Here is a 25,669-nt window from a genome sequence, read left to right as displayed (position 1 = left end):
TTAGAGAACCATCTCGTATTTCAACGTTGTCTTCACCAGTTTCATTTAAATTCATGTCTTTATTTGCTATGTTTAAATTTCACTAAGAAGTCTTTTATGGATTTATCACTATTAGTTGATCTTACGCGATATAATCTCATATTTTGTCACAGTGTAAGAACTTTGCAATTTTTTCATAATTTAGAGTAGTTTATTGATGACTTCACCACATCATATATTGTTCCTTTTCCTGACAACATTCAAGATTTGCCTAAAACTACCTCCAAATGGTTTATGAAAATTGTCTTCATTTCTATGTCTCATAATATCACTTAAAGTTTTGTTAGAAGCTTCAGGAAACATAATTATCGTTGTTACTGCTTATGGCAATAAGGTGAGAGTTTTGTTTCTATCTAATTTAGTTTGTTTGCAATTGTGAATGCTGATGCATAATTTGCATGGTGAATTTGTGAGGTGTGTTCTTGTTGTTGTAGGTTTTTGCTCTTTCGAAGAACGTCTTTCTCAGGGACATAAACAAAGATGAGCACGAGGGAGTGGAAGATATGATGAGGTTGACTTACTTAAATAAGCCAGAGTTATTGTATAAGCTCTGCAAAAAAAAAATGTGTTGAATATTTCTAAGTGAGTTTTATGACTTCTTATCTTCTAATTATTTGATGTTATCATTATTCTTTGGATATGATAAATTAATACCAGAGTAGGGATGATATTCTTTGGGTTGATGTTGTGGATTGGTTATGTATGCGAAGGAACAAGTGAAAGTGATGATGGTGTTAAGAGTTGTGAAGATGGTTGCAAAGAAGAAAACAGGTTGAGGCGTGACGAAGAATGATGGATCTGTAGTAAAAATGCTTACAAAATCTCATACCGTAATTTCCTGAGACGTGTAGATCACTGTCCTTAAGTATTTATCCGCGGTGTGTTGCGCAAGTTCCCTAGTATACAACAGTAACTTTTCGAAAGTATTCGAGGATCACAGAACTAGCAAGAAACTCTACTCTAATAGAGTTTATACTCAGGATAATTTGTAGAAGAGAAATAAAAATGAAGCTAGGAAGAGAAGAGAATGAGAAAGAGATCATTTGGAATGGAAAAGTGCTCTCTATTTATAGAGCTAGGAAAAAATAAAATAAATAAAATAAATTAAAACAGATATGTTGACTGTTTCAACCTATAAAATTTTACAGTTTCAGCATTTAAAGATTTGACTGTTGTTAATTAATAAAATATTAACGTTGCACAACTTTCAATTGTAATAAAATAATAATATTTTACAACAGGACCTCACACATACAGTCAAACACTCATAGAAGATCGATAGGATAAATCGACGTCATAACGGTTATAAAAGCTTGACATCTTAACATACAGTTCGACAAGCATCATAGGAGCTTGACTAGCAGTATGACAACTCGATAGTTAGTGATAAAGCTTGGATTATAACTAGTCCAATAGAAACATGGAAGATTGACAGACAACGTGAGAGCTCAACTGGTAGTATAACCAACCCAACAAGCAACATAGAAACTCGACAGGCAACATAGGAACTCTAGAGGAAGCATGAGAACTCGACAAACATTATTTATATATTTAAAAACTATGAAACTAAAATTTGATTTATTCATAGACCTGTGTTGTAAGCCTTGAGGATGCTTGTCATGTTTTGATATATAATGTTGTTAAATCAATTTACTAATGTTTAAATTATTTGCTTCCATGATTTATTCTTATATGATATATAAATTCTTTATAATGTAGTACTATTATAAACTTTTATGACAAATTTCAATGTCTTACAAAAGAGTTGCAAGAAAAAAATCACTACTATCAAAGTTAACAAATATATTATCTAAAAATTTATTTGTAGATAAATTATTTACAGATTTATCGGTAGATATTTATTTACAAATAAATTATTAAATAATGTTAACTATTGATTTACTTACAAATTTTTGTCCATAAATAATACAAGTAAAACTATGAATTTTGTGATTTATCTATAAATTTTTTAATAAATAATAATAAATTTTCTTGCGGTATGTTGGATCAAGATTGCACTCAATAAAAAACTCTTGCCCAGGAACTAATCAAATTATTTTGGTATAGTGTAAGAAGCTGTACCATGTACACAATTAATTAATGGGTGTTGCTCTCTACACCTTTCCATTTCCTTCCTCCACCTCTCCTTCTTTTTTTATCCCTCATTCTATTTTTTTATTCCTTTTTTATCCTTTCAGTAAAAATTTATATTTACCCACTTTGGTCTGAGAGTGTGGTGAGTGAGAAATTGGAAAGAAAATATTCCAAGGTGAGAAAGCTGAATCATCTCTGCGATGTCCATAGATACCCGTTTGCTAGGAACAGGCCTTATGCGAAGCTCATTACATGCATTTGTAATAATTGTCTGCATCTGCAACCTGCAAAGCAACAAACACTTAATCCAACATTCCATACTCCAACTTCTAATTGGAGAAACATCTTCATATACTACATAGAAAAATAAGAAAAAAAGTGAAATCAGTTTCTTTGTAAATCGAAATTAGATTATACATGAGTTAATCTGTAGAAGTCATTTCTCATTAACTTCTAAAAAATCTAATATTAATTCATGCATAAGCTAATTTAAGCTTATTTAGAAAGTTGCTTCACTTTTGCTATATTTCCTACAACGAAACTTACTCCTGAACTACCTGAAGAAGTGAATGTTTCCGGGCAACGGGATACCCAATTCATCGCTAAGAGCAACAATACCATCCTTCAAGGTAATGTTGTTAATGACATTGTTTAGAAAATATTTGGTGTACTGCAATGACAGCGTTTGGTCGCACACAACCAGCTCCCAAATCTTTTTCCCTCTGGCGTCGAGAATGAGCTTGGAGCAGAAGTCAAGTTCCCAGTCTGTTATGGTGGCAGGGTCGGTTTCTGGGTCAAGGTATATGAGTTCCGCAGTTGGGTCATCTTCTTCTTGGAGAATTGCTTCCGGTGCTTCTTTCTGGGTCATTTGCGCCAATTTCTTTCCATATAACAACACCGAACTCTGTTTACAAATCGATGAAAGCAAACAATACTGCACCATGGAGAATAATAAAGATAAAGTTTGGAGAGTTTACACCTGAAGAAAACAATGTAACGGAAATGGGAGAAGAGAAGGCGGATCTTGGTGGGAGTAGGGCTAGGAGAAGTGAGAAATTAAAAAAGTAAAAGAAATTAAAAAGGTTAAAAAAGAAAAGAAAAAGGTTATTATTGTAATTAAAAAAAAATAAAGAAAGATGGGGAGGTGGAGGGAGGAAAGGGGGAGGTGGAGGGAGTAACACCCTTAATTAATCTCACTTATTGAACATTTGGGAGAGCCCAATAGTCCAAAAGCATTGTTTTGCGATCCGAAGCCCATTTGTTTAGGGTTGAATGTGGCAGTGCGGCGCCTTGTGAGTGCTATATATAATGAAGAGTGTTTGCGAAACCCTCGTTCATAGTTCTTCTCTAACTCTCTCACTGTAGCACTGCTGGTATGTAGCTAACAATGGATCTTGTAGTATGTTTTTTTCCCTTTTCTCTTTTCGTTTTCATTGGTTAGCGCTTATGTTTAGAGTTGATTTAACAGTTGAAGCTGCAAACGATGTCGCATCGGAAGTTCGAGCACCCGAGGCACGGTTCCCTTGGATTTCTTCCAAGGAAGCGAGCTTCTCGTCATCGTGGAAAGGGTGACTTATTAAACATTTTTGGCCTGTTTATTTGATATTTTTTTGTCACTGTTCTTCACTGTGAGATTTAATTGACTTTGTAAAGGGATTTTTGGATCTGAATTAACTTTAAGTTCTTGAAACCAATATGTTCGTTACAAAGAGTTTTTGTTTTTTGTGCTGGCATTAACAGTTTATTGCCATTTCCTTGTGATGAGTGAACAAAATTGCTTCCGTAAAAAAATGATTAATCAAGGCTGGAGTCTCAGAAACGGCTCTTTTTGCCAAAATCCTGTCAGAGGTTTTGGGATGGAAAACTAATGAGCTCGAGAATTGGCATGCATTTTGCCATAGGCCTTTGGTTTGGAAGCATTTCTTCACCGCTATAGGTATTTGGTGACATTCTGTTTTATGCTTGGCACGCGGAGGTTGATTTTTTTTTTTCTATTTAACTTACTAAATATTATATGAAAACAAGTACTTTAAGTGTTTTAAATAGAATATTTAAGTTTTTGATGATTTTTGGATGCATTTCCAATGTTGATTTTGAAAGAGAACTGATTTCGGCAAAATTCATTTTGAAATCGTTTTTTTATGTTGTATAGTTCTTTTTATTCTAAATAAAATAGTTCGTAATCATCATTTGCTCACTTATTTTCGCACAATTCAAACTATTGCTTTTATTTTAATTCAATCAATCTGGTTGTAGAACAGATGAGAATCTAATATGTGAACGTTCACCTCATATAATGATATCTATACTGGGAATTTACCTTTAATCAAGGTAATGACAACAGTTGTCGTAGACATGGAGATCGCAATGGAAATTCAGGCATTGTATTTTTATTGCAACCATTTATGATTTTTATCCTTTTTGGGAAAATGTGTTTGCAATCCAGATGTCTTCTATAAAAGGCTTTGGTCTGCGGGTTTTAATTAATTGTATTATTTACCATGTAATTCAATAATTCAATTATTATTTATATTTTCAGTGATTGTTTAATTTTCAAAGTTTAGTATAATTATTTAATGGTAGATGTATGATAAACCATCACTTCACCTCACTTTAAAATACAGTTCAAGGTAAGCACTTGCTAGCATTGTAACCGTCGAAGCTATGCTGCCTGTAATACCTATACTGTATGATATTAGCTTATGTCAGTATGTTATTGATAGTTGTCCTGAAAAGTCTGTGTTTTGTTACTGCAGTGAAGTCTTTCCCAAAAGACAATCCTAATCAACCATGCAGGTTGACTGCCTTTGTGGGCTACAAGGCTGGAATGACCCACATTGTCAGAGAAGTTGAGAAACCCGGATCAAGTAAGCGTGGCTTTTTTGTCTAAACTATATGAAACAGATCAATTTCTAATCGTCATTTATGAGTTTTTTACAGATATTAAATGGAATTTGATTGTTCACATTTTATTATTCAGTTTTAACTAATTAAATTACTTCTATCAATTTTTGGCTCCTTTTATAATAGTCATCTTTTATTCCTGATTTTGCATTCTATTTAACGTCACTATTTGGGTACTCATTGGGGTTTTATATTTTTACCTATATGCCTTGGATGTTAATGGTTGCCTTTTGTCTTTTCTTCTGTTGTAGAACTTCATAAGAAAGAAACATGTGAAGCTGTCACTATAATTGAAACTCCTCCGTTGGTTGTTGTTGGAGTTGTGGGATATGTGAAGACACCACGTGGCCTTCGTACACTGAATACTGTTTGGGCTCAGCATCTAAGTGAAGAAGTCAAGAGACGATTTTATAAGAATTGGTGCAAATCTAAAAAGAAGGCTTTTACCAAATATACAAAGAAGTATGAAACGGAGGAAGGAAAGAAAGATGTTGAATCTCAGCTTGAGAAATTGAAGAAGTATTCAACTGTCATTCGTGTTCTTGCTCATACTCAGGTAGGTGAAGTGTTTAGATTGGGTTTTTGTTTTTGCAAAAAATCTATGTGGCTGAGTTTGGTTACTTTTCTACGTTAATATAGTAATGTGGCAGATCCTGTCTTGTTTTTCCGCTTAATTATGTTGAACGATTTTGTAATGTCAACTGATTTGGTGGCTACTCTGATTATTATTGAAATGTTATGTTTTTTTTTACTGTAGATAAGGAAGTTGAGGGGTCTGAAACAGAAGAAAGCACATTTGATGGAGATCCAAGTTAATGGTGGAACAGTAGCACAGAAGGTGGACTACGCATACAGCTTCTTTGAGAAGCAAATCCCAGTGGATGCAGTTTTTCAGAAAGATGAGATGATTGATATCATTGGTGTGACTAAGGGTAAGGGTTATGAAGGTGTGGTGACTCGTTGGGGTGTTACTCGACTACCTCGCAAGACTCACAGAGGTCTTAGGAAGGTTGCTTGTATTGGTGCCTGGCACCCTGCCCGTGTTTCTTTCACTGTTGCCAGGGCTGGTCAGAATGGTTATCATCATCGAACTGAGTTGAATAAGAAGATCTACAAAGTTGCCAAGACTGGCCAAGAGTCACATGCTGCCATCACTGAATTTGACAGGTACAGTAGATGCCTCTTTGTTATTTAGTTCCCTTCGAAATGGTTTATGTTCATGTTTATTAAGATAATGATAATGAAATGGTTGAAAATGATTTGTTTGCTAAGTTTACTATAATAATGACAGGACTGAGAAGGATATTACCCCAATGGGTGGGTTCCCACATTATGGTGTGGTGAAGGATGATTACATTATGGTGAAGGGATGCTGTGTTGGACCCAAGAAGAGGGTTCTCACTCTTCGTCAGTCCCTTCTCAAACAGACATCTCGGGTTGCTCTGGAAGAGATCAAACTCAAGTTCATAGACACCTCTTCCAAGTTTGGACATGGACGATTCCAGACCACTCAGGAGAAACAAAAGTTTTATGGTCGATTGAAGGCATAAAAATCTTCATTTTACTGTATTAGTCTCAACAATTTTTGCAGCAAACGAATATTGTATTTTTTTTATATATTTTCTTTTAAAATTTCAATATTGTTAAGATAACTTCTGTTTATCTATTAATCGATTCAGCTTATTATTTGCCAGTCCTTTAAATTGAGTTTTTGCTGATTTCTTTAAATTGATTCAGTTTGTCTTATTATTTTAGTCTGTCATAATTTTTTCTGATAGTTATGAACAAACCCAAGTTTGTTTGCTTATTCTTGTATTCAAAGCTTTACCTCTTATTCGCAATAAATGATCTTGCTAGATATAAATTAAATAGTTGTTTGTCTTAAACATGCTTAAGAAGCAATCCAAAATAACAATATTTCAAGACTATTATCAACATTAAATCGAATGTGAATATCATTCTACTCTAAAATTTTGAAAAATTATGAAATTGTGTTGTACTAATCATTCTCGGATCTTTGTAACCTTTCTAATTCTTCTACACATAAAATTAAAGTCTCTTCTGAAAGTTTATTTCTAATTCCGATGTATAAAGAATGGACTATGTTTTAAGGAAATTTGTTCTTTATGATAAGATTAATGTTAATATTAATATTTTACTTCATAATATTAATTTGTAATCTAATTTCTGGAAGATTTATTTTTTTGGTATTCACATTTATTTTTTATTTTCTCCTTTACATAATTTTTTTACAAATTATAATAATTATTTCTTTATTTTGTTTTTTAACTAATCAATTTTTTAAATTTAACTTTTTTTATTATTTTTTTAAAATTTAATCTTTTTTAATTTAAAAATTATCTACAAAACAAATAAAAATAATTTATAATAAAAAAGTTAAACGCAGGTGTGACATGTATTTTTACTAGTTTTAATGAAAACAATTTTTTATAATAATTTTTAAACACAAATCTTTATTATTTTATATTTATTTTTCAAACTCAAACAACTACCAAAAAAAATATAAACACAATAAAATTATAAAAGATATATATTTTTTGAGTTATTTTTATGATATTTTAATATTTTAATAATTGTTATATTAGTTTTTATTATCATAAGAAAAATCAGATGTTTCTATTAGTTCCTTTTATTTTGCACTTTAACTAATTATATTATATTTAACTATACATTAAATAAATATGTTAAATATAAAGTTAGATCAGACTAAAACAATCTGATAAATACTGGTATCCCTAACAGGCCTAGCAAAAACTCCCGGGTCGTTCATTCAGACATAGTTGAGTTTTGGCTCTTATTCTCCTCTCTGCTTTCATCTCTCTCAAGGTTTGTTTGTTCAGTGTGACTGTATAATTCACTGCAACTCTTTGCATCTAACCTGTTTGATAAATTGACATTCATTTACTTCACTTCAACTCTTCCTATTCATTCATCTTATCGTAGCTGTTATCCATCCAGAGAGAAGTAAGGGTTGTTCGATTCCATGACGACTCGAATTGCACCTGGTGTGGGAGCCAATTTGCTCGGTCAACACGCCGCTGAGAGGAATCAAGATGCCACTGCTTATGTCGGCAATCTCGACCCTCAGGTAACTAACCTTCCCTTTATGCACTTTCCTCACTCACTTAACCAATTACCACTTCTTCTAGGGTTTATACTTTTTCTCTTTGTACTCCAGATTAGCGAAGAATTATTGTGGGAGTTGTTCGTTCAAGCTGGTCCAGTGGGTATGTTTTATTATTTTTGTTTGGTCACCTATATGCACGATCTGATTTGTTCGTTTTCTTAGTTTTAGGTTAAACACACTCACTTTTCTTTGTTTGTTTAAGTTAATGTCTATGTTCCGAAGGACAGAGTGACCAACCAACACCAGGGTTATGGGTTTGTTGAATTCAGGAGTGAAGAAGATGCTGACTATGTAAGTATTATATCATTTGGAATTCACTAGTAATCACTTTTTTCTAATTTTGGGCTGTTGGCCACCCCTTGTCTTCTGTTGCAGGCCATCAAGGTTCTTAACATGATCAAGCTTTATGGGAAACCAATCCGTGTGAATAAGGTATTTGCCGGAGAAGCTTGTACTGTCAGTTTTGTTCCCATTTGTTTGTGTGTGGTGTTTAAACATGGGAATGTTAGTATAGGAATACTTATATAAACTCTCCTGTTCGTTTTCTTGTGTTTGGTTCCCTTGTGAATGAAATTTGTATTTTTTTTTTCCATTTTAATATGTTTGGCTTCTATGATCGAAATTATTAATTAAGATAACTAATGGAACGAAGCCATCCTTAATTGATTCATGATTGCTATGAGTTTCCTTGATCACCACTTCTGGAGGGATGTTAATATAGTGCCTTGAAATGGACACTCTTTCTATGTCTTTTTTCTTTAACTGTGTATAGTTGTTCCACCTAAGGAACGGGAGAATGACATGTGTGCTAAGTAGTATTTTAAGTAAAATTTAGTTATTTATCTTTTATTTTTCCAACCCTTATTGTATGCGTTCCTGGATATCATTCTTATAGTCGAGTCTCTCTTATATTTATGTACTGATTACTCTTTCTTTGCTGTATTTTGTTTGAACAAAATTTGTTTTACACTGTTCAAGTGATGTCATGTCCCTTCATTAAAGAAATATTTAGTTTCCATGCTACTTCATTGATTTGCAATTTTTTCCGGTTCCAGGCATCCCAAGATAAAAAGAGCTTGGATGTTGGTGCAAACCTTTTCATTGGTAATCTTGATCCTGTAAGTCACCCAATTATGCAAGTGTTAAACTGACTTATGCAGTTGTGCATTAAGGTCGAGACTTAATTTGAGTGCTCCTAATGTTGCTGCAGGATGTAGATGAGAAGCTCTTGTACGATACTTTCAGTGCATTTGGAGTTATTGTTACTAATCCAAAGGTTTTGCTCTTTGATATATTTATTTATATCTAGTGGTAGTTGCTACTACTTTTCACGCCCTTCTGTTTCCTTATTTCTCATTGTTGGCATTTACCATTTTGTCTTGTTTAAAAATTTTAGTATCAAGCCAACGACAACTAAAAATACCCACCTGTTTATAGTCTTTTGCCCTTTAAACACTTCTCCACTTCCACATTTGTAGGCAATATTGTTTGTGGTAAGATCAAATAAATTTGCTGCCCAGTGTATCCTTAAAGGGCATGGCTTTATAATTATTGTCCCCCTAAACGCATTGGACCATGATAGTGAGAATCCTGGGGAACATACATTTTTGTATATGATCTGATATGCAACACTTTTTTTGCTGCAGATCATGAGAGATCCTGAGACAGGAAATTCGCGTGGTTTTGGCTTCATCAGCTATGATTCATTTGAGGCATCTGATTCTGCCATTGAGGTTTGTTTCAGTCTATTTTAATCAGTTGTATGAATATAGTAAGGCCAACCTTTCATTTTTTTTATACTTACTCAGCACATGTGGATCATTAGTTCAAACTGGCCAAAACATATAACATAATAATAGGGATAAGAGGTTGTCAATAATTATCAAATCTTAGACTAAGTGACCAACTTGTGTTTCTCTAACTGGAAAGCATTGAAATTCCAGGAGTATGTGGTCCTGGATTTGTTCCTTATATTATGCGTAGAGAAAAAAAAAAAATTGGTAGGGGTTCCTTCTCTAGTGCTTGACTGTATACCTAGAGAGATTTGTCTCTTTTATCTCACGGGAGGTAGTATAAGAAACCAGAAATACCTAAAATGAAATATTTACAGTTGTTTTTACTTTTCGTACCCTAAACAGATGGAAACAAAAGCATGTTAATGTACATACTGAATCCATCAAAATTCAAGGTTCTTACAGTTATATCTGACTTCCGTATTAATGCTTAATGGTTTGTTTGCAGATAGTAGCTTTCTAATATATCCTGTTTTCTCTAATTCAAACTGAGGAAAATAAAAAAATGGAATAGTTTCCTACTGCAGAAGAGGGAATAACATTGGGAAAAACGACAGACTTTTTTTTTTTTTCTGCAGCTTGGGACTGAAACAGGGGACAATCCCAATGGTAGGACGAATTTAAAGAAACCAGAAGTTGGAGAATTGTATTTTGACATTTGTATTACACAATATATTCTTTTTTACATTTTGGTCTAGCATAGGGCATTACACTAAGTAGCAGAATGGTCTACACAAACCTACGTTAGAAATCCCTATTCCCCATTTTTGGGAATGGTAGTTCTTCCTGGAATAGATTTGGGAGTTCTTCTGATTTGTCTTGAACAGGATTGCCTTGACCAAAAGCACGAACCCTTCTTTGTATACCACTTTGTGAAGCTGATAGGTCCTTCTATTTTTAACCAACCATGACAAGAAGTATTGATATTCAGATGCTGTAATGCCCCTTCTAAAAGTTGAAGCTAGTAGGAAGCGTGGTTATTTTGTTTTGCTAACTTTTAAGGTTGAATTAGATGGAAGGGGTGGAAGTTATCATAATGTTAAAACAGATACCAACATAATTTTATACATTACGATGGAAAATTCAACCAAAGTTATAAATTAGGGAGATAAAGTACATCTAACTTCTTTTCATTTTATATTAACACATGTATATATTAGAATCTTGTAGATATGTTAGAATCCTATATAATAACTATTGATATTAGGATCAATTAGATTGATTCTATATTGTAGCTGCTGATATTTGGATCACTTAGATTGATTCTATATTACGTTATTAGCATAAAATAGAGTAGTTGAATATTCCGTAATTATGTTTTCTCCTCAATAAATTGAGTAGCTCTGTTGTGGTCTAAACACACGGAACTTATCATACGTCTTCTCAGTTTCTTTATTGTTAACTATAAAAAAGTATTAAAATTGTTCAATTTTAATTTGTTGTCTGGGTACCCAAAACACACGTAACAAAAGAATATAGAAATTAGTGCAAGCATTTCATGCCACTGATATTGAATATTTGTGTATTTCATAGGCGATGAATGGACAATATCTTTGCAATCGTCAAATTACAGTGTCATATGCTTATAAGAAAGACACTAAGGGTGAACGGCATGGTACCCCGGCAGGTAAGGCCTTTCTTGATGCTACTTCTATATTTTTTTATGGATTAATTCATGCCTATTGTTCCTTTTTGTAGTGTCTGACTATCTGCTAATATATTTCTTCTGTGGTGCAGAAAGAGTTTTGGCTGCAAGTAATCCAACTGCACAGAAGAGCAGGCCCCATACTTTATTTGCCAGTGGACCTCCAACACTTCCCAGTGTTCCTCAGGCTAATGGGGTTGCTCCAGTGCCTCCCCGTCCCTTTGCTAATGGGGTCGCTCCTGGTTCGATTCCTGCTCTTCGTCCACCACCCCCTCAAGCTGCTGCATTCCAGCCTATGCCAGTACCTGGACAACCAACCTGGCATCCGCAACAGCCTATGCCACCTCCACCTCAAGTTCAGCAGTTCAGGCCACCACACCCTGGTATGCAGCAGATGCCACCACCTCCACAAGCTCCTCCCAGGCCTCTTCCACCACCAGCAGTAATGGGAAGTCAGCCACCACCTGTCTGGCGTCCACCACCACCACCCCAGCATCAGGGCGGACGGCCTATGCCATACCCTCAGTCTATGCCCCCGCCACCACCTCCCCAGTAATCCTGCTATGCTGCCACCTTTCAATTGAAGGAATGCAAATCATATGGAGTAATGTTCTTGACTCCCCAATATCTGGAATTTTGCTCATTTATTGTTAGTTAGTTGTATCTTTGCGTTATATTTCTGAAATAGTGTAGATTGTAACATGAACTCCCTGACAGCTAACAATCTTACAATTATTCGTGTCCAGTAAAGAGAGAGACATTTGAGTTTTGGCATCATTGCATGGTTATTTCCTGTAAGATTATTGATGTGATGAAGCAACCAAACGACTGCGATGAGATTATTGAGTTCTAGACTTCCATAGAAATGATATTGTTAGGGGAAATGTTAAATTAACATTCATGTGTAAAAGTTGGGTAATGTGGTAAGCATACATGGATAGGGTTGAAAAAGAGGGAAATTTGTCACTATTTTCATGGACATTTCTTTTTCTAATTCTTTTAAAATGTATTGTCTAGCTATTATTCATTTTTATTCGGTACAGATTACTGTAATTTGTACAGAGAAATAAGAGCTGCAAAATTTGATGAGAAATAAGTCTTAAAGAAAAGGTTTTTCCGAAGTATTTGTTTAGAATATTATATTAAATCAGTATATTACATATATTTTCTAAAATTGTAATGTTTAGATTTTGTAGAGCAAATAATACATTTTTCTCTCATTAGTTTGTCCAAATATAGCAATTTTGAAAATGTGTATGGTCATCTTGTGCAAATTGTTCAATGACTCTTTTATTTACCTAATATGTTCATCTCCAATCATCAAACCACGCTTTCAAAACTCAGATAGTATTTTTGTTTCTTTGTCTTTTGAATATTTTTCTTAGCCACACAATGTTCTGTGGACACTGAGAACAGAAAGTAGTAAAAGCGACTTTTAGATCAGTGGAAACAAAAACCATATGAATTTTCAAAACTATCAGTTACTTTCTGTTATCAATGAGCACGTTCAAAAAATAAAGAATATTTCATGCAACAATTGGTTAGAGGACATTATTCAGTAATGAACAACTTTTTCTTGGAATCAAATTCCAATGCCTTTTCGTTTTTGCGATTAGCATACTTTTTTCCTCTAAATTTTTTCTTTTCTCTTTCTCCTTTAGTAAAATAGTCGTTAAAAGATTCTGAACTTTGCATTTTCCTATCCAAGAAGGACAATAAGTAAATAATAATAATAATAATAATTTCGATTGATGTGATATGCATTGATGCTATCATGGATTTGTTTTTACTCAAAGATTTATTTGCCATCACAAATCTTTTACAATTTTAGATTGAAATGATCTTTTGAATGCAAAGTTCATTATCAAAATATACATATATCATAACGGTAGTGGAATAACTACTATTATTTTTAACATTCTTTTGGGTTATAAATATTTAATAACTAGTCATTCACAAGTTTGAATAGTTATCTATGGATAGATTATTTTAAACTAAAATTATCAAGATCTTTTCAATTTTAAAATAATTATATATATATATATATATATATATATTATTTTTCATGAAAAAGTAAAAAATAAATTTCAAGTTATTTCTTTTTCCTAATTCAAAAAGGGCATCTTTATAAATTAAAATTGTTTTCTTTTTCTAAAATAAAAATAGATGAATTTTTCATATTAAAAATACAAAATAACAGAAATTGAAAATAAAGATTTTCTTTTTACTGGATAAAATAAATATTTATAAAATTGTAAAGTTTTTTACTTAACACATGTTTTTCCAACATTAAATTATTAAATGTTCATGATCTTTATTTATCGAACCATTTTCATAAATTTGTGTACAATGTTTTGTATGTGAATTTAATTATTGTAATAATTTAATTTTTAAATTTGCTTTTATAAAAGAAAATTTTGTAAGAGCTTTTTTTTAACCTTTTATTAATTCGTAATTTAAATTTGATCAAAATTGTTTGTAGGTGGTATTTAAAAATTTAAAATATTGTTTAGACCTTATTCTTTAGAATTGGAAAACTATTGGTTTAATTTAAATTTTTGTTACATTTTTTCTCCACACACCAAACTCATTAATAAAATATTGTTCAAGCTCGTCTGCATAATACATCATCTCCGATTCTTCTGAAATTTATTTTCCAAAAAAACAAACAAACTTTATCACACTGCAGAAAAAAAAAATACAAAAAATCATTTCTGCACATTCATAAGAACTTTATACAATTTCAATTTCTCAACTAATTCCCTAAAGCAGTGGTCAACCATTGTCTCAATTATGGCATGAGAAAAAATGTATAAAAATGAATGTTTGTAACAGAGGAAAACTGTTCTGCTAGGCCCTTCACCCTTATTAATGACCTTGATTTTAATTGTGAAAGTTTTAGGGAAGGAAAATTTGCACCATATAACTGGAGTGAAAAGAAGCCAAAACACCACTGAGATGTTACAAAATAAGAACCAAAACCCTATCTTCCATGATTAAGCCTAAAAAGAACTTAACTCCAAGTGACCTCCCATTAAAACAATGAAAACTCAAACATATAAGATGCCATTGAGAGATATGAATGTAATTTTGGTCCAAGAGAATAAAATTCAAGAACAGGAGACAAATAGAAGCTGATTTAGAAGATAAAAGATGTAGTAGGATTATAAATTTTGTGAGAAGAAGGATTTGGTTAAAGAGTAGCAAGATTAGAAGTTGCATGTTAGTAAGAAGATGCAAACTAAACAGTAAACTGAGATTAAGATATTTGCACTGTTCAAAAGTTAAAAAAGGGTAACTTCAGAAGCAACAAGCTCATAACTGGTATGTGGTTGGAATAAAAAACTTAACAGGACCATTAAGCATTGATGCAAACAGGGCAACCCAAATATCAGACGATTCATGCAATATTGAAAAGCAAGCAGAAAAAGCATAAATTTAGAAGTAATCTTCAAAAGCAATATTCTTGAAAGTTTTCATAACTTACAAGAGAATATGGTCTTAGAAATCCATATTACATCAAATATCAATCAAGAATTCAGGTTCAAATTTTGAAAAGGCAAAAGGTATCAAACAAGTTTATTCAATGGTAGATCAATCAGTGCTTCTGAAGAGTCTTTGTACACAACCCAGTTAGTTGTTTGTGGGTTTGGACAAGTAACAATCAGGAAATGAGTTCATAAGAATTAAAGATTGTAAAAGTATCCAAAGGTTCAGATGTCTAAGAATAAAATCCATAAAAAATTGCAGTACCTGGAAATCTGAACAATTGAATAGAACATAAACGGCAATTAGCCCAGATCATACAAGCAAAATTGTCTGATATGATTAAGACAGATGGAGTGAAATGAGTGATTATTATCTGATTATATCTTGAAGGAGATTGTGAGAAAAACAGAGAAAAACAGAGAAAAACGAAACAGGACTCACTGATGCAGAGCTTGAAGGATGTTCCTGATGAAGTTGATGAAGGAACATAGGCCACCCAAGAAGTTATGATCAATCACACCATTCCCAGAAACAACATGAGCAAAGTCAACGAGTTTGACCAGAGGCTTGGCGTTCCCCTTCTCCTTCTCATACACCACCAGAACAGAACATGAATAGAAATGATACAGAGTCTGAACCTCAAACCACGCCTTCAGCTCCACCAACCGCTCCAAGACGGCGCCGAAAACCTCCGCCGCAAAGTCGCAATCGGGGTCGGAACGGGAATCGTCAGAGTTGGAGGAGGAGACGAATTTGCGGAGGACCAGGGCGACGCCCTCGGCGGAGAGAGTCTGGAGGAAGGTTCTGGAAGGTTCCCAGGAGGAGAGGGAGTCCTTGACGCCGGTGAGTCGGAAGCCGAGGGGGACGGTTGAGGAGGTTCTGTCTTTTTTGAGGCATTTGGCGATGTAGTCTTCGGAGTGACCGAGGTGCCAGGTTCGCGAGCCGATTTTGACGTCCATGACGGAGGGTTTGGTGTAGGGGGCGATGAGGTCCTGGAGGAGGAGGTGGGTGTGGGGACCGGAGCCGTCGGAGGCGGGGACGACGGCGGTGCCGTGGAATGCCGGGAAGAAGGAGCGGATGGAGGGTGGGACGGCGAGGGAGGTGTAGAAGGAGAGCTCGGCGGAGCCCCTGTCGTTGTCCTGCAGTGGCTTGTAGAACTTTCCAGAATCGTCCACCAGCGGACCCAGAACGCCGTTCTTTGCCATGTGACCCGCCACCTGGTGCTCCGGCACCTTCAGCATTTTCACGATTCTGAAACGGAGAAGAGAGGCGTGTGAGGAAGAAAACGCCCACCACAATACAACAAAACAACAAAACCAGTTATATTGTCTTTGTACACTTCAGATCCAAAGATGTATCGAACTTCACCATTATATATAATAGTTTATGATTTAAGATCCGAATCAATTCTTTAACTTTACACCATCTAATCATCTAATTGCATTTTTTATTTGGATTAGTTCGGAGTGAAAGACAAAAAGTTCTGATTTTTTTGTTTTGTTTTGCAAAGAACAACAGTGTCACATACGCAAAGGACAGCAATGTCACCATTCAGCTGAGTTTCATTAATTCTGCAAAAACAAACCTACATGTCACATTCAAAGGATGGAAAAACAGGAAAAAATTATCCTGATGCCACATTCGGCCAAAATTCACACGAGTACAAAGAACTGAACACCGGAACACAACGCAACATGGCTTATATAGTATTTACAATACCATAGTTTCTCTCCAAAGGAATCAAACATGAAGTTGGTGTTTATTTTAGGACCTATATAAAAGAAGGGTATACTTAGGGTAGCAACACAACAGATCCTGTGGTCTTCCGATTCTGCAGGTCTTCATGTGCTCTTGCTGCCTCAGACAAGGGATAGGTGTCAGTAACTCGGACCTTTAAGACACCAGAAGAAACCTTGGCAAACAAGTCTCCTGCAGCCTCCAAGAGCTCATCCCGAGTGACGTTGTAATGCTTTAAGGTGGGTCTTGTCAGGAACAAGGACTTTGTAGCCAGGGAAGATAATGGAACTGGATCAGGTGTGCCTGATGACTGCCCAAAACTTACCATGTAACCTCTAAGCTTTAAACAAGCCAACGATCCCTGCACATGCATAGTTAAGGGCTTTGCTGATAATATGCCTAAAATTGTTAAATGATAGAATACAAACATTAATGGAACAGATCAAGGGAACCAAAGTCCAACTTTTTAAAAATGAAACCTCGCAAATTTTAGTGTGGTCATAATCGAAGTAATCAGATAGACAGACAGTTATCTGAGAACTTTAGGGCTCTATTCTATTAATTAAAACCAGTGGCCTATCAGTCTTTGCCCTCTGAGTTTTCTGTTTTTGACTAATAGTATTGATAAACAAGAATATTCACTTTGATATCATCACATGTCTCGCAAGCTCAATTGAGAAAACAAATGCTAATTAGATGTAGCACTAGGATTTCATTTTTAAGTAAGAAAGTTATCTAGTTCTGAGTTCTTTAATAGGGTGTAGGAATTCACTTTTAGATTTAAAACGACAATAAATTTAGTGTTCATCATCTAGGATCTGGTTGGTATTTGTTGATGTTTTAGTTTTCTAAGTACTGATCAACATATGATCAACTGAATCATAAATCTATGCGCATTCTTTTGGACTCCTGATTATGGTTCAAGAATCAGAATATAAGTAAAAAGCTGCTTATGGATGCCACCAAGGAAGACACAACATTGTTATTGTTGTTTTCACTCGTACACCCAACGATTCGAATTTTAAATTACACTTAGGCATAATATAGAATATGACAATTATACCTCAAATGTATCTTTTCCCACAGAATCATAGACTACTTCAACTCCATTGCCTGATGTAATTTCGTTGACACGATCAACAAAATCTTCTTCTGTGTAGATTATTACATGATGACATCCATCCTCCTTGGCCTGAGCTGCCTTCATTTTATTGGATACAGTTCCGATAACGGTTGCACCAAGAGAATTTGCCCATTGGCACAACAAGGATCCTACTCCACCAGCTGCTGCATGTACAAGAATCGTGTGACCAGGTTCAACCTGCAAAATGATAGATATCTTAGTCTGCGTATGTCATCATATTGAAGCAAGATTACGGGAAACAGATTGACGATAGGATGAGACACATTTGGTTAATGTTCTAGTCAGCTATGATAACAACAAATGTCACATCTTTGCTAGCTGCAACCATGTTTTTTGGTGCTGAACCTGGGACATCACACGCATGAATGAGGCAATCACAGATTCACACTAAGTGAGGAATATCTTAGTTTATTAAATCCTGCATTTGACTTGATTAATATCACTTTATTCTCCTCCTTAAGGTGAAATCTCATTTTGTACATTTCTCGGGCTTTGACATGATTGAATAGAATTCCATTTGGTACACAAGCGATCACAGATCCAATTACAAAATAACGGGGACTTAAGTTGCAAATTGGAAGTACAGGATTCTAGCATGGTTTTCATAAGCCATTGTGCTCTCTTAACGACAACAAATAGATTCTTCCATTTGGTTCTCTCAAGGTTCTTACCAATGAGTCACTAGAGGAACCTACATCTTCCTTTATAACAAGGAGTAACCAAGAAAAACACACTTTACGAGAATACCGAGTAGCTTGGAAACTAAGGCTACACAAAGCATTTACAAACATGAATGAGGAAAAGGTAACAGATTGAGATGGAAAGATAGTATAGTAAAAGACATTCCTATAATCAATAAAACATCATGAAAGATAACGTCAACCTATAAGTGCTTGAAGTCATGCATATGAAATAGTAGGGCTAAATAACTAAAGTCTATAACTGAAGTGAGTATATGGTGAATCAATCTCCCACATTCTAAGAAAATACACTAATGGATGTTGTTAAAAACAATAGGAGATCCTTCAGCAAGCATAGAAATACACATACCTTGAAACATTGTAAAAGCAAATAACGAGTCGTCAAGCCCTTGGACATGATGGATGCTCCGATAATGGGGTCAATTGAGGGAGGGAGGGGAACTAGATATTTTGCAGGAAGAATGTGCTCTTCAGCATATGAGCCCAGTGGTTGACACGAATAAGCTACAGTTTCTCCAACTTGTATGTCAGTGACTCCAACACCCACAGCAGTGACCACCCCAACACCCTCCACACCTACCATGCCACATTATTATAAAGAGTAAAGCTTCATATTTTCTATGCTTAATTACCCTTTTACTCATTCAGGTTCTAATTGTACCAATTGGGTCTCCAAGTGTTGCAAGTGTGTGATTAGTCTACAACTCCTAATTCTACTAATTGGGTCATTCAAGTATCTCAATAAAAGAGATTAAAATTACACAATTGCAACACATAGTAGACCAATTAGCTCAATGGAAATCTGGGAACTAAATCCACACATTTGTGATGAATAACTGAGAGTCCCAAATTACACAGCTGATAGTAAAATTACAATATTTGGAGACCAAGTGTAAACTAAGTCTCTGTTTTCAACCAATACAACTACAAATATTAATAAAAGTTTGGTTGCAGTAAAGCAAAGAAACCTGGAGTGTAAGGTAAAGAAGGGACTTTATAAACTCCTGTCCGAAAATAAACATCAATGAAATTAACCCCGACAGCTTTGTTCCTCAGACGAACCTCGCCTTCTTTTGGATCTCCAATTTCCACATCTTCCCACTTCAGAACCTGTCACCCCACTTGTCAATTCCACAATTCAGTGCTGAATTACTACAGAAATGAGAGTGAAAGAGAAATGAAGAAAGAGACCTGAGGGCCACCGAGTTGGTGAACTCTGATAGCTTTCACCATGTTTGTAGTTGTCGATGATTTCGAAGCTCTGGTTGGTTGTGGCTCTGCTTAAAGCTAAAGAAAATTAAAAGAAGAACTGCACTGTATTGTATTAGTACACTAATGCTTTGCTTTGGAATACCATAAAATTCAAAGGGAAAAGGATATAACCCAAATGAATGATACAGATTCCACAATCATTGGTTCTATAGTCAAACAATAATTCAATCCCAAGTTTTAATCTTTTTCTGAATTTTTATGATTTGCTTTTGATTTGTTTGTGGTCCATTCGTTATGGTGGCCGGTCGAAGAGTACACAAAGGATAAATATATCAAAGTGCGACCAATTTTTTATTATTATTTTTATTAAATAATCTTTTTCCTTTATGTAAAAAGAATAAACCTTGGTTTGAGTTTCTGCAATTTTTTTAATATAACTTTGGTCTTTTAAACAAAAAGTTAAGTGATTATTTTAAATCATGTTTAAGTGTCCTTTTATATAATGTTTTCATGTGACCCTTTTCAATATGGAAAGTATAATTTTCTTTTTGTAAAAAGTTAAAGTTTCACCCTTTTATGTGTTGATTGAATTCTTCTCACATTCATTTTGTTAAAAAGTAAAAAGTCAAATCATAATTTTGAACTTTCTCTTTTTTTCTTCTCCTATGTTTTTAGTTATCCTATTTTAAAAATCCACAATTTTGATTAAACCATTAGTTTCAAAGTTTATTTTGATCCAATCGAACTTTACCTTAATATATTCATTTAAAGTATTTTTAATAAACAATTTAATTAATTAAAAATAAATAACGTATGTAAAATTAAGAATCAGATTAAAATTATGGATATTTTAAATAAAAGAACTAAAATCATTAGAAAAAAGAATCATAGATAACTAATTAAAAAGCACCAAAGTGATATTCTGGCCAAACACTTACGTTTAACTTTGTTATTTTCTCCATTGCAGTTGGATTATAAAAGGGGAGCAACACTAGAAAATGGCTATGTACAAAGCAAGATAATATGAGAAGAGCACTCTGCAGCCAAAGTGAAGTCATCAAAGAAATCACTCTTATTTAAGTACACCGACTTGTGGTGAATAACACACACTATCATAGAATTCATAATCTATAATTCTTTTCAAGATGAATCACACACTCTAGCATATAATTTATAATCCATAGTTCTTTTCAAGATGAATCACCCAAGGATTTGGTGTACAACACCCCTATACACAACACAACTTAGAGTTTCATGGTATCAACACAATGGATCCTGAAGTTTTCCGATTCTCTAAGTCTTCGTGTGCTTTTGCAGCCTCTGACAATGGGTAAGTATGATTAACACGAACCTTCAAGACACCAGAAGCAACATTAGCAAACAACTCTCCTGCAGCTTCCAATAACTCATCCCGGGTGACAACATATTGCATTAGGCTGGGCCTTGTCAAGAACAGGGATTTTGCAGCCAGAGATGATAATGGGACTGGATCAGGTGAACCTGATGACTGTCCAAAACTTACCATGTAGCCCCTAAGCTTCAAGCATGCCAAAGATCCCTGCACAAATCACACAGCTCAGCATATGCATGCCTTGTTAATGACTTCTCTCGCAGCACTCTAAGTGCACTTCTACACTATTAATTTTATCTCAAGTCCCTAAAGAAGCTGCAACTAAGACAGTTAAGGGTGGCAGCAATTAAGGCTGCTTTATAACGACAGTAATCCTTGGATTTCAGGCTCAAGCTAAATAGTTTGAAATCCATAACCTGTCCGAAGAAACATAAATTTCTCCTTTCACACTATTAATGCATGTCACAAACTTATTGAGAAACCAAACACTAAGAGAATGCAACATTATGAATTCTAAATTATAAAAAGGTTTGTTGTAGAGAAATTCATTAGGATCTATCAGTTCATATGTAGGCGAGGAACCATAATCATCATATCTAGGACTTAGTTGGTGTTTAGTTCTAATTAGTTATTGACATAGGATCGTCTGAATTATAAATTATAAATCTAATCACATATCTACAAACCAAATTATTATCATAGAAGGAACCTGTAAAGGATTAGAAAATAAGCAAATTCTAATGGATACAACCATGCATGAAGAATTTGGCTTAATAACATTTTAGTTCTCGTGGTATACACCCTTTTATCCTGAAAAATCAGTGATTTTGCTTATGGTCCTCGGTATTTGGTTGTACTCCCTGTAATATTTGATACACGTTGAATTAATCCTTGTAAAATAAAAAAAGTGAAGTCTTATTTTAGGGACTAAATCAATATAACGCAACATATACTTTGGACTAATTCAGCGACCTAGATATTATAGGAATTAATATCAAACAAAGACCAAAAGCCAAACTGATTGAAACCAATAGTAACTTTATGCAGGGATTAAAACCAAGAAGGACATACATTACAAGGACTAACATGCAATTTAATCCTAATCATTTTAGTTTTCCACTCAATTATCAAGTATCTAGTTTTGAAATTTAATTTGGATGTAGCATAGAATAGAATAGGTACTACCTCAAAGGTATCCTTTCCTACAGAATCATAGACTACTTCAACTCCATTGCCTGACGTAATCTCATTAACGCGAGCAACAAAATCCTCTTCTTTATAGATTATAACATGATGACAACCATCCTCCTTGGCTTGAGCTGCCTTCTCTTTATTTGACACAGTTCCTATAACAGTTGCACCAAGAGCATTTGCCCACTGGCACAATAAGGATCCAACTCCACCAGCTGCTGCGTGGACAAGAATTGTATGACCAGGTTCAACCTGTAAAGTGATACGTACATAAACTCTGTTAAGAGAAAATGTATTTATTTTAAGACAAATCATGAAGTCATAGTTAATATACTATAGTCCGCAGTTGAAAACAGCAGATAAAGAAGGAGTAGGCCAGAAATTACCAAGTTCCAGTGAACGAAAAGAACATAAAGCCACAAGTAAGCCTAACCAAGCTCATCAAAACAGGGACAAGGTATATGAACTAATAAAGAACTAGATTAAAAAGCTAATTAATAGAGATTCTCAATAACTACAACTGACTAATATTCTGAGTCCCAAACTAACATCTGCTAAATTTACTAATGAATCTAGATTAGTATGATAACTATAACATCATAGAAAATGACCTTAAAACAGCGCCGAACCAAAAAGTGAGTTGTCATGCCCTTCAGCATGATGGATGCTGCAATAGGTGGGTCAATCGATGAAGGGACAGGGACTACTTTATTTGCAGGAAGTATCTGCTCTTCAGCATATGAGCCCATTGGTTGACCTGCATAAGCTACAAGATCTCCAACCTGCCTACCAGTGAGTCCAGTACCCACAGCTGTGACAACCCCAACAGCTTCCATACCTGCCACGTAAAAAGGGGCATCGAATCAGTACCTAATAACTTGGGAATCTGTGTCTCTCCTTTCTTAACACATTCTTTTAGCAGTAAACACATAAAAGAAGAAACAAAGTAAAACAGTAAAATAACGAGAAAAGGATAATACTGACACCCACAACGCAATGTAGAGTGTTACACACACACACACACACAAACATCTATGTACTAAACCCACATCACAGAAGAAAATAAATAAACTGTCTTTGTTTATTGAAATGAATATTGGGAAGGAACCTGGAGTGAAGGGAAAAGAGGGGGCTTTGTAAACTCCTTTGCGAAAGTAGACATCAATGAAATTGACTCCGACGGCTTTGTTCCTGACCCGAACCTCCCCTTCTTTGGGCTCTCCGATTTCCACGTCCTCCCACTTCAGAACCTGCGACGACGCGATGTCACTCATCAATTCAATTAGCATCACCCAATTCAGAAAAAAAGCATATTTACCTGAGGGCCTCCCTGTTCGTGAACCCTGATTGCTTTCACCATGTCTGTTGTTGATGATAATGAAAACGAAGCCTTGATTGTCAGTGAAGAAGAAGTAGAAGAGAGTGCAGAACGAGTGACCAGATGAAATAGAGTTGGATTGTTTGCTCCAATTAACCTTAAAAATGACATTTGATTTCGATCGTTTGTTTTATTTTTTTTTTGTTCTGAACAAGGATGGTGAGAATTTGCTTGGACTAAGGTCCCAAATAGTTAACTAACTATTTTCAAACAAAATAATGATAAGAGTTTAGAGTATTTCTAATATCGAAGTGTAATATCAATTTGTTAACACGATTTATTCATATATGTAATTTTTTTTTTAAAATTTATTCATTTCGATAATTTTTCAAAAAAGTTGCATACTGTGAGTAGTGTGATTTGAATATAATTTAGCTAAATTTATTTCCCAGGTTAAATTGAATTTTTGATGATAGAACTCGCTTGTTTCATGCTTTCTTTTGTGTCTTTTATTGAACGGTACGTTTCTTTCGGTTATATTGAAACTCTTGAATTTGCAACTTTAATGTTTCATGTTAGTTTATTCTTATTAATGTTGGCCATTGTCATCGTATTAGAATGCCAAAATCACTTGTCGAGCAAAAATATATTGGTATCAAGCGAGTCGATACAAATTGGTTTATTCCAACTTTAACGTCAAAACTTGATAAATGTCCAAATTCCTATTCACCTTCTTTGAAGAATAAAAAGAGATTGAATAAGGAGGAAATCACTAAATTTACTTAATTATGCACAAGCTGAGGCATAAGTTCGTAACACTTATAAGATAAGATACTATTAGCCTGGTTTTTATCAAGTGAATGAATGTAAGAAATTGTTACTAAACGAAACCAGCTGCTTCAATATATAGAAGGGATAGTGCCAGAATGATATGCTATAGTACTGCATGATTCATTTCCACTAGTTAAGAAACAAAAGTCCTACATCTCTGCTAAAAGGGCAGGAAGTAATCAAGGCTCGCCAAAAAGACTTCTGACTTTCTAATATATGCATAACGTTAACTGAAACATTTACATGCTGATATACAAGTATGAAACACAATGTCAGCCTATAACCTAAGTCACTGAGACTGGTGCCTTGAATTTAGCTGTTTCACCTTTACCTCCATCCCATGCGGCTGTGAGGATGACCCTCCATCGGCTTGACCCTACAAGGTAATGAATATATAAATCATGAGTACAAATCTACTACCATATTTAGTAAACTATCCTAAACATTTGGTTTATGTCAATTTTGGGAAAAGATGAAGGTATAAGATAAATCAGCCAAGAAAATGTAAGACATTTTTGTATTTTCCTCTTTCTATGAAGAGACATACAAGTTCAGTATCATTACCTCAGATGAATAACGAAGCCAAGATTCATTAACAGGTCATGTCACAATTTCAGGATTAACTTGGGAATCATAAAGGTGTTGAAAATTTTAACATCAAAATCTTTCAATTACAACTTTTCTCCTTTTCTTTCCATTTTTGACAGTCCAATGATGTTATAAAACCGATCCCACCAAGAGTGATAAATCTTGCTTGGTTAGCGGTTCTTATAGTTCATTCCATACTAATTGTTGATGCAAACATCACAAACTATAGGGAATAATAAATGACTAGATAGTCATTTAGTTCATAAAATATTAAGAGCCAGCCACTCATTCCAGTTCTTAAAAAAACTGAAATTGGACTTTAAGCCTAACTCAACCCCACAAAACCGGCTTGTAGGGTGAGGTTTGCACCCACTTATATACACTTAAATGGCCTCATCTCTAGTCGATGTGGGACTTCCAACACACACCCCTCACGCCGAGGTATATACATCTCGAGCGTGGGATTAGACTTTTTAATGGGTGG

General features: G+C 34.5%; 6 protein-coding genes across 12 annotated transcripts in view; 2 read left to right on the top strand and 4 right to left on the bottom strand.

Annotated features, from left to right (window-relative positions):
* Positions 1–3,389: 3,389 nt before the first annotated feature.
* LOC106776314 (60S ribosomal protein L3) lies at positions 3,390–6,730 on the top strand. 2 transcript variants are annotated; one of them, XM_014663728.2, is made up of 6 exons: positions 3,390–3,506; positions 3,602–3,701; positions 4,890–5,000; positions 5,289–5,593; positions 5,795–6,204; positions 6,329–6,730. In XM_014663728.2, exons 2-6 carry the CDS (start codon positions 3,617–3,619, stop codon positions 6,585–6,587), a joined length of 1,170 nt encoding a protein of 389 aa, XP_014519214.1. In that variant the 5' UTR covers positions 3,390–3,506; positions 3,602–3,616; the 3' UTR covers positions 6,588–6,730. The 2 variants fall into 2 exon arrangements, with proteins under 2 accessions (XP_014519214.1, XP_014519222.1); XM_014663736.2 differs by lacking the exon at positions 3,390–3,506 and having other exon boundaries at positions 3,588–3,701.
* A 1,046-nt stretch (positions 6,731–7,776) lies between these two features.
* On the top strand, positions 7,777–12,400 carry LOC106776738 (splicing factor 3B subunit 4). 2 transcript variants are annotated; one of them, XM_014664210.2, is made up of 10 exons: positions 7,777–7,884; positions 8,017–8,146; positions 8,237–8,285; positions 8,388–8,476; positions 8,561–8,617; positions 9,241–9,303; positions 9,396–9,461; positions 9,832–9,918; positions 11,512–11,605; positions 11,716–12,400. In XM_014664210.2, exons 2-10 carry the CDS (start codon positions 8,042–8,044, stop codon positions 12,177–12,179), a joined length of 1,074 nt encoding a protein of 357 aa, XP_014519696.1. In that variant the 5' UTR covers positions 7,777–7,884; positions 8,017–8,041; the 3' UTR covers positions 12,180–12,400. The 2 variants fall into 2 exon arrangements, with proteins under 2 accessions (XP_014519696.1, XP_014519700.1); XM_014664214.2 differs by having other exon boundaries at positions 7,780–7,884; positions 8,002–8,146.
* A 1,777-nt stretch (positions 12,401–14,177) lies between these two features.
* LOC106756308 (inositol polyphosphate multikinase alpha-like) lies at positions 14,178–16,758 on the bottom strand. 3 transcript variants are annotated; one of them, XM_022778914.1, is made up of 3 exons: positions 16,641–16,758; positions 15,554–16,363; positions 14,178–14,306 (listed from the first exon to the last, which is right to left on the bottom strand). In XM_022778914.1, exons 1-3 carry the CDS (start codon positions 16,661–16,663, stop codon positions 14,273–14,275), a joined length of 867 nt encoding a protein of 288 aa, XP_022634635.1. In that variant the 5' UTR covers positions 16,664–16,758; the 3' UTR covers positions 14,178–14,272. The 3 variants fall into 3 exon arrangements, with proteins under 3 accessions (XP_022634635.1, XP_022634634.1, XP_022634636.1); XM_022778913.1 differs by lacking the exon at positions 14,178–14,306 and adding an exon at positions 14,373–15,384; XM_022778915.1 differs by lacking the exon at positions 14,178–14,306 and adding an exon at positions 15,345–15,442.
* Positions 16,682–20,191, bottom strand: LOC106756307 (quinone oxidoreductase). The gene is made up of 5 exons (XM_014638683.2): positions 19,886–20,191; positions 19,663–19,804; positions 19,044–19,270; positions 17,913–18,170; positions 16,682–17,210 (listed from the first exon to the last, which is right to left on the bottom strand). Exons 1-5 carry the CDS (start codon positions 19,925–19,927, stop codon positions 16,905–16,907), a joined length of 975 nt encoding a protein of 324 aa, XP_014494169.1. The 5' UTR covers positions 19,928–20,191; the 3' UTR covers positions 16,682–16,904.
* Positions 20,192–20,944: 753 nt separating this feature from the next.
* Positions 20,945–24,003, bottom strand: LOC106776470 (quinone oxidoreductase 1). The gene is made up of 5 exons (XM_014663939.2): positions 23,767–24,003; positions 23,557–23,698; positions 23,060–23,286; positions 22,443–22,700; positions 20,945–21,464 (listed from the first exon to the last, which is right to left on the bottom strand). The coding sequence occupies exons 1-5, from the start codon at positions 23,935–23,937 to the stop codon at positions 21,159–21,161; spliced, it is 1,104 nt and encodes a 367-aa protein (XP_014519425.1). The 5' UTR covers positions 23,938–24,003; the 3' UTR covers positions 20,945–21,158.
* Positions 24,004–24,682: 679 nt separating this feature from the next.
* The window catches only part of LOC106756658 (protein FAR-RED IMPAIRED RESPONSE 1), a 6,110-nt gene continuing 5,123 nt past the window's right edge, over positions 24,683–25,669 (bottom strand). For all 3 annotated transcript variants that reach the window (XM_014639163.2, XM_014639164.2, XM_022778911.1), the window contains one exon: positions 24,683–24,973. In XM_014639163.2, coding sequence (XP_014494649.1) covers positions 24,887–24,973 — 87 coding nt within the window. In that variant the 3' untranslated portion in view covers positions 24,683–24,886. The remainder of the gene's footprint in view (positions 24,974–25,669) is intronic.

Source organism: Vigna radiata, chromosome 2 (genome assembly GCF_000741045.1).
Source record: "Vigna radiata var. radiata cultivar VC1973A chromosome 2, Vradiata_ver6, whole genome shotgun sequence".
Taxonomy (NCBI): domain Eukaryota; kingdom Viridiplantae; phylum Streptophyta; class Magnoliopsida; order Fabales; family Fabaceae; genus Vigna; species Vigna radiata.
Note: the sequence above shows the minus strand (reverse complement) of the source record. Positions and strands in the feature narration are given on the sequence as shown.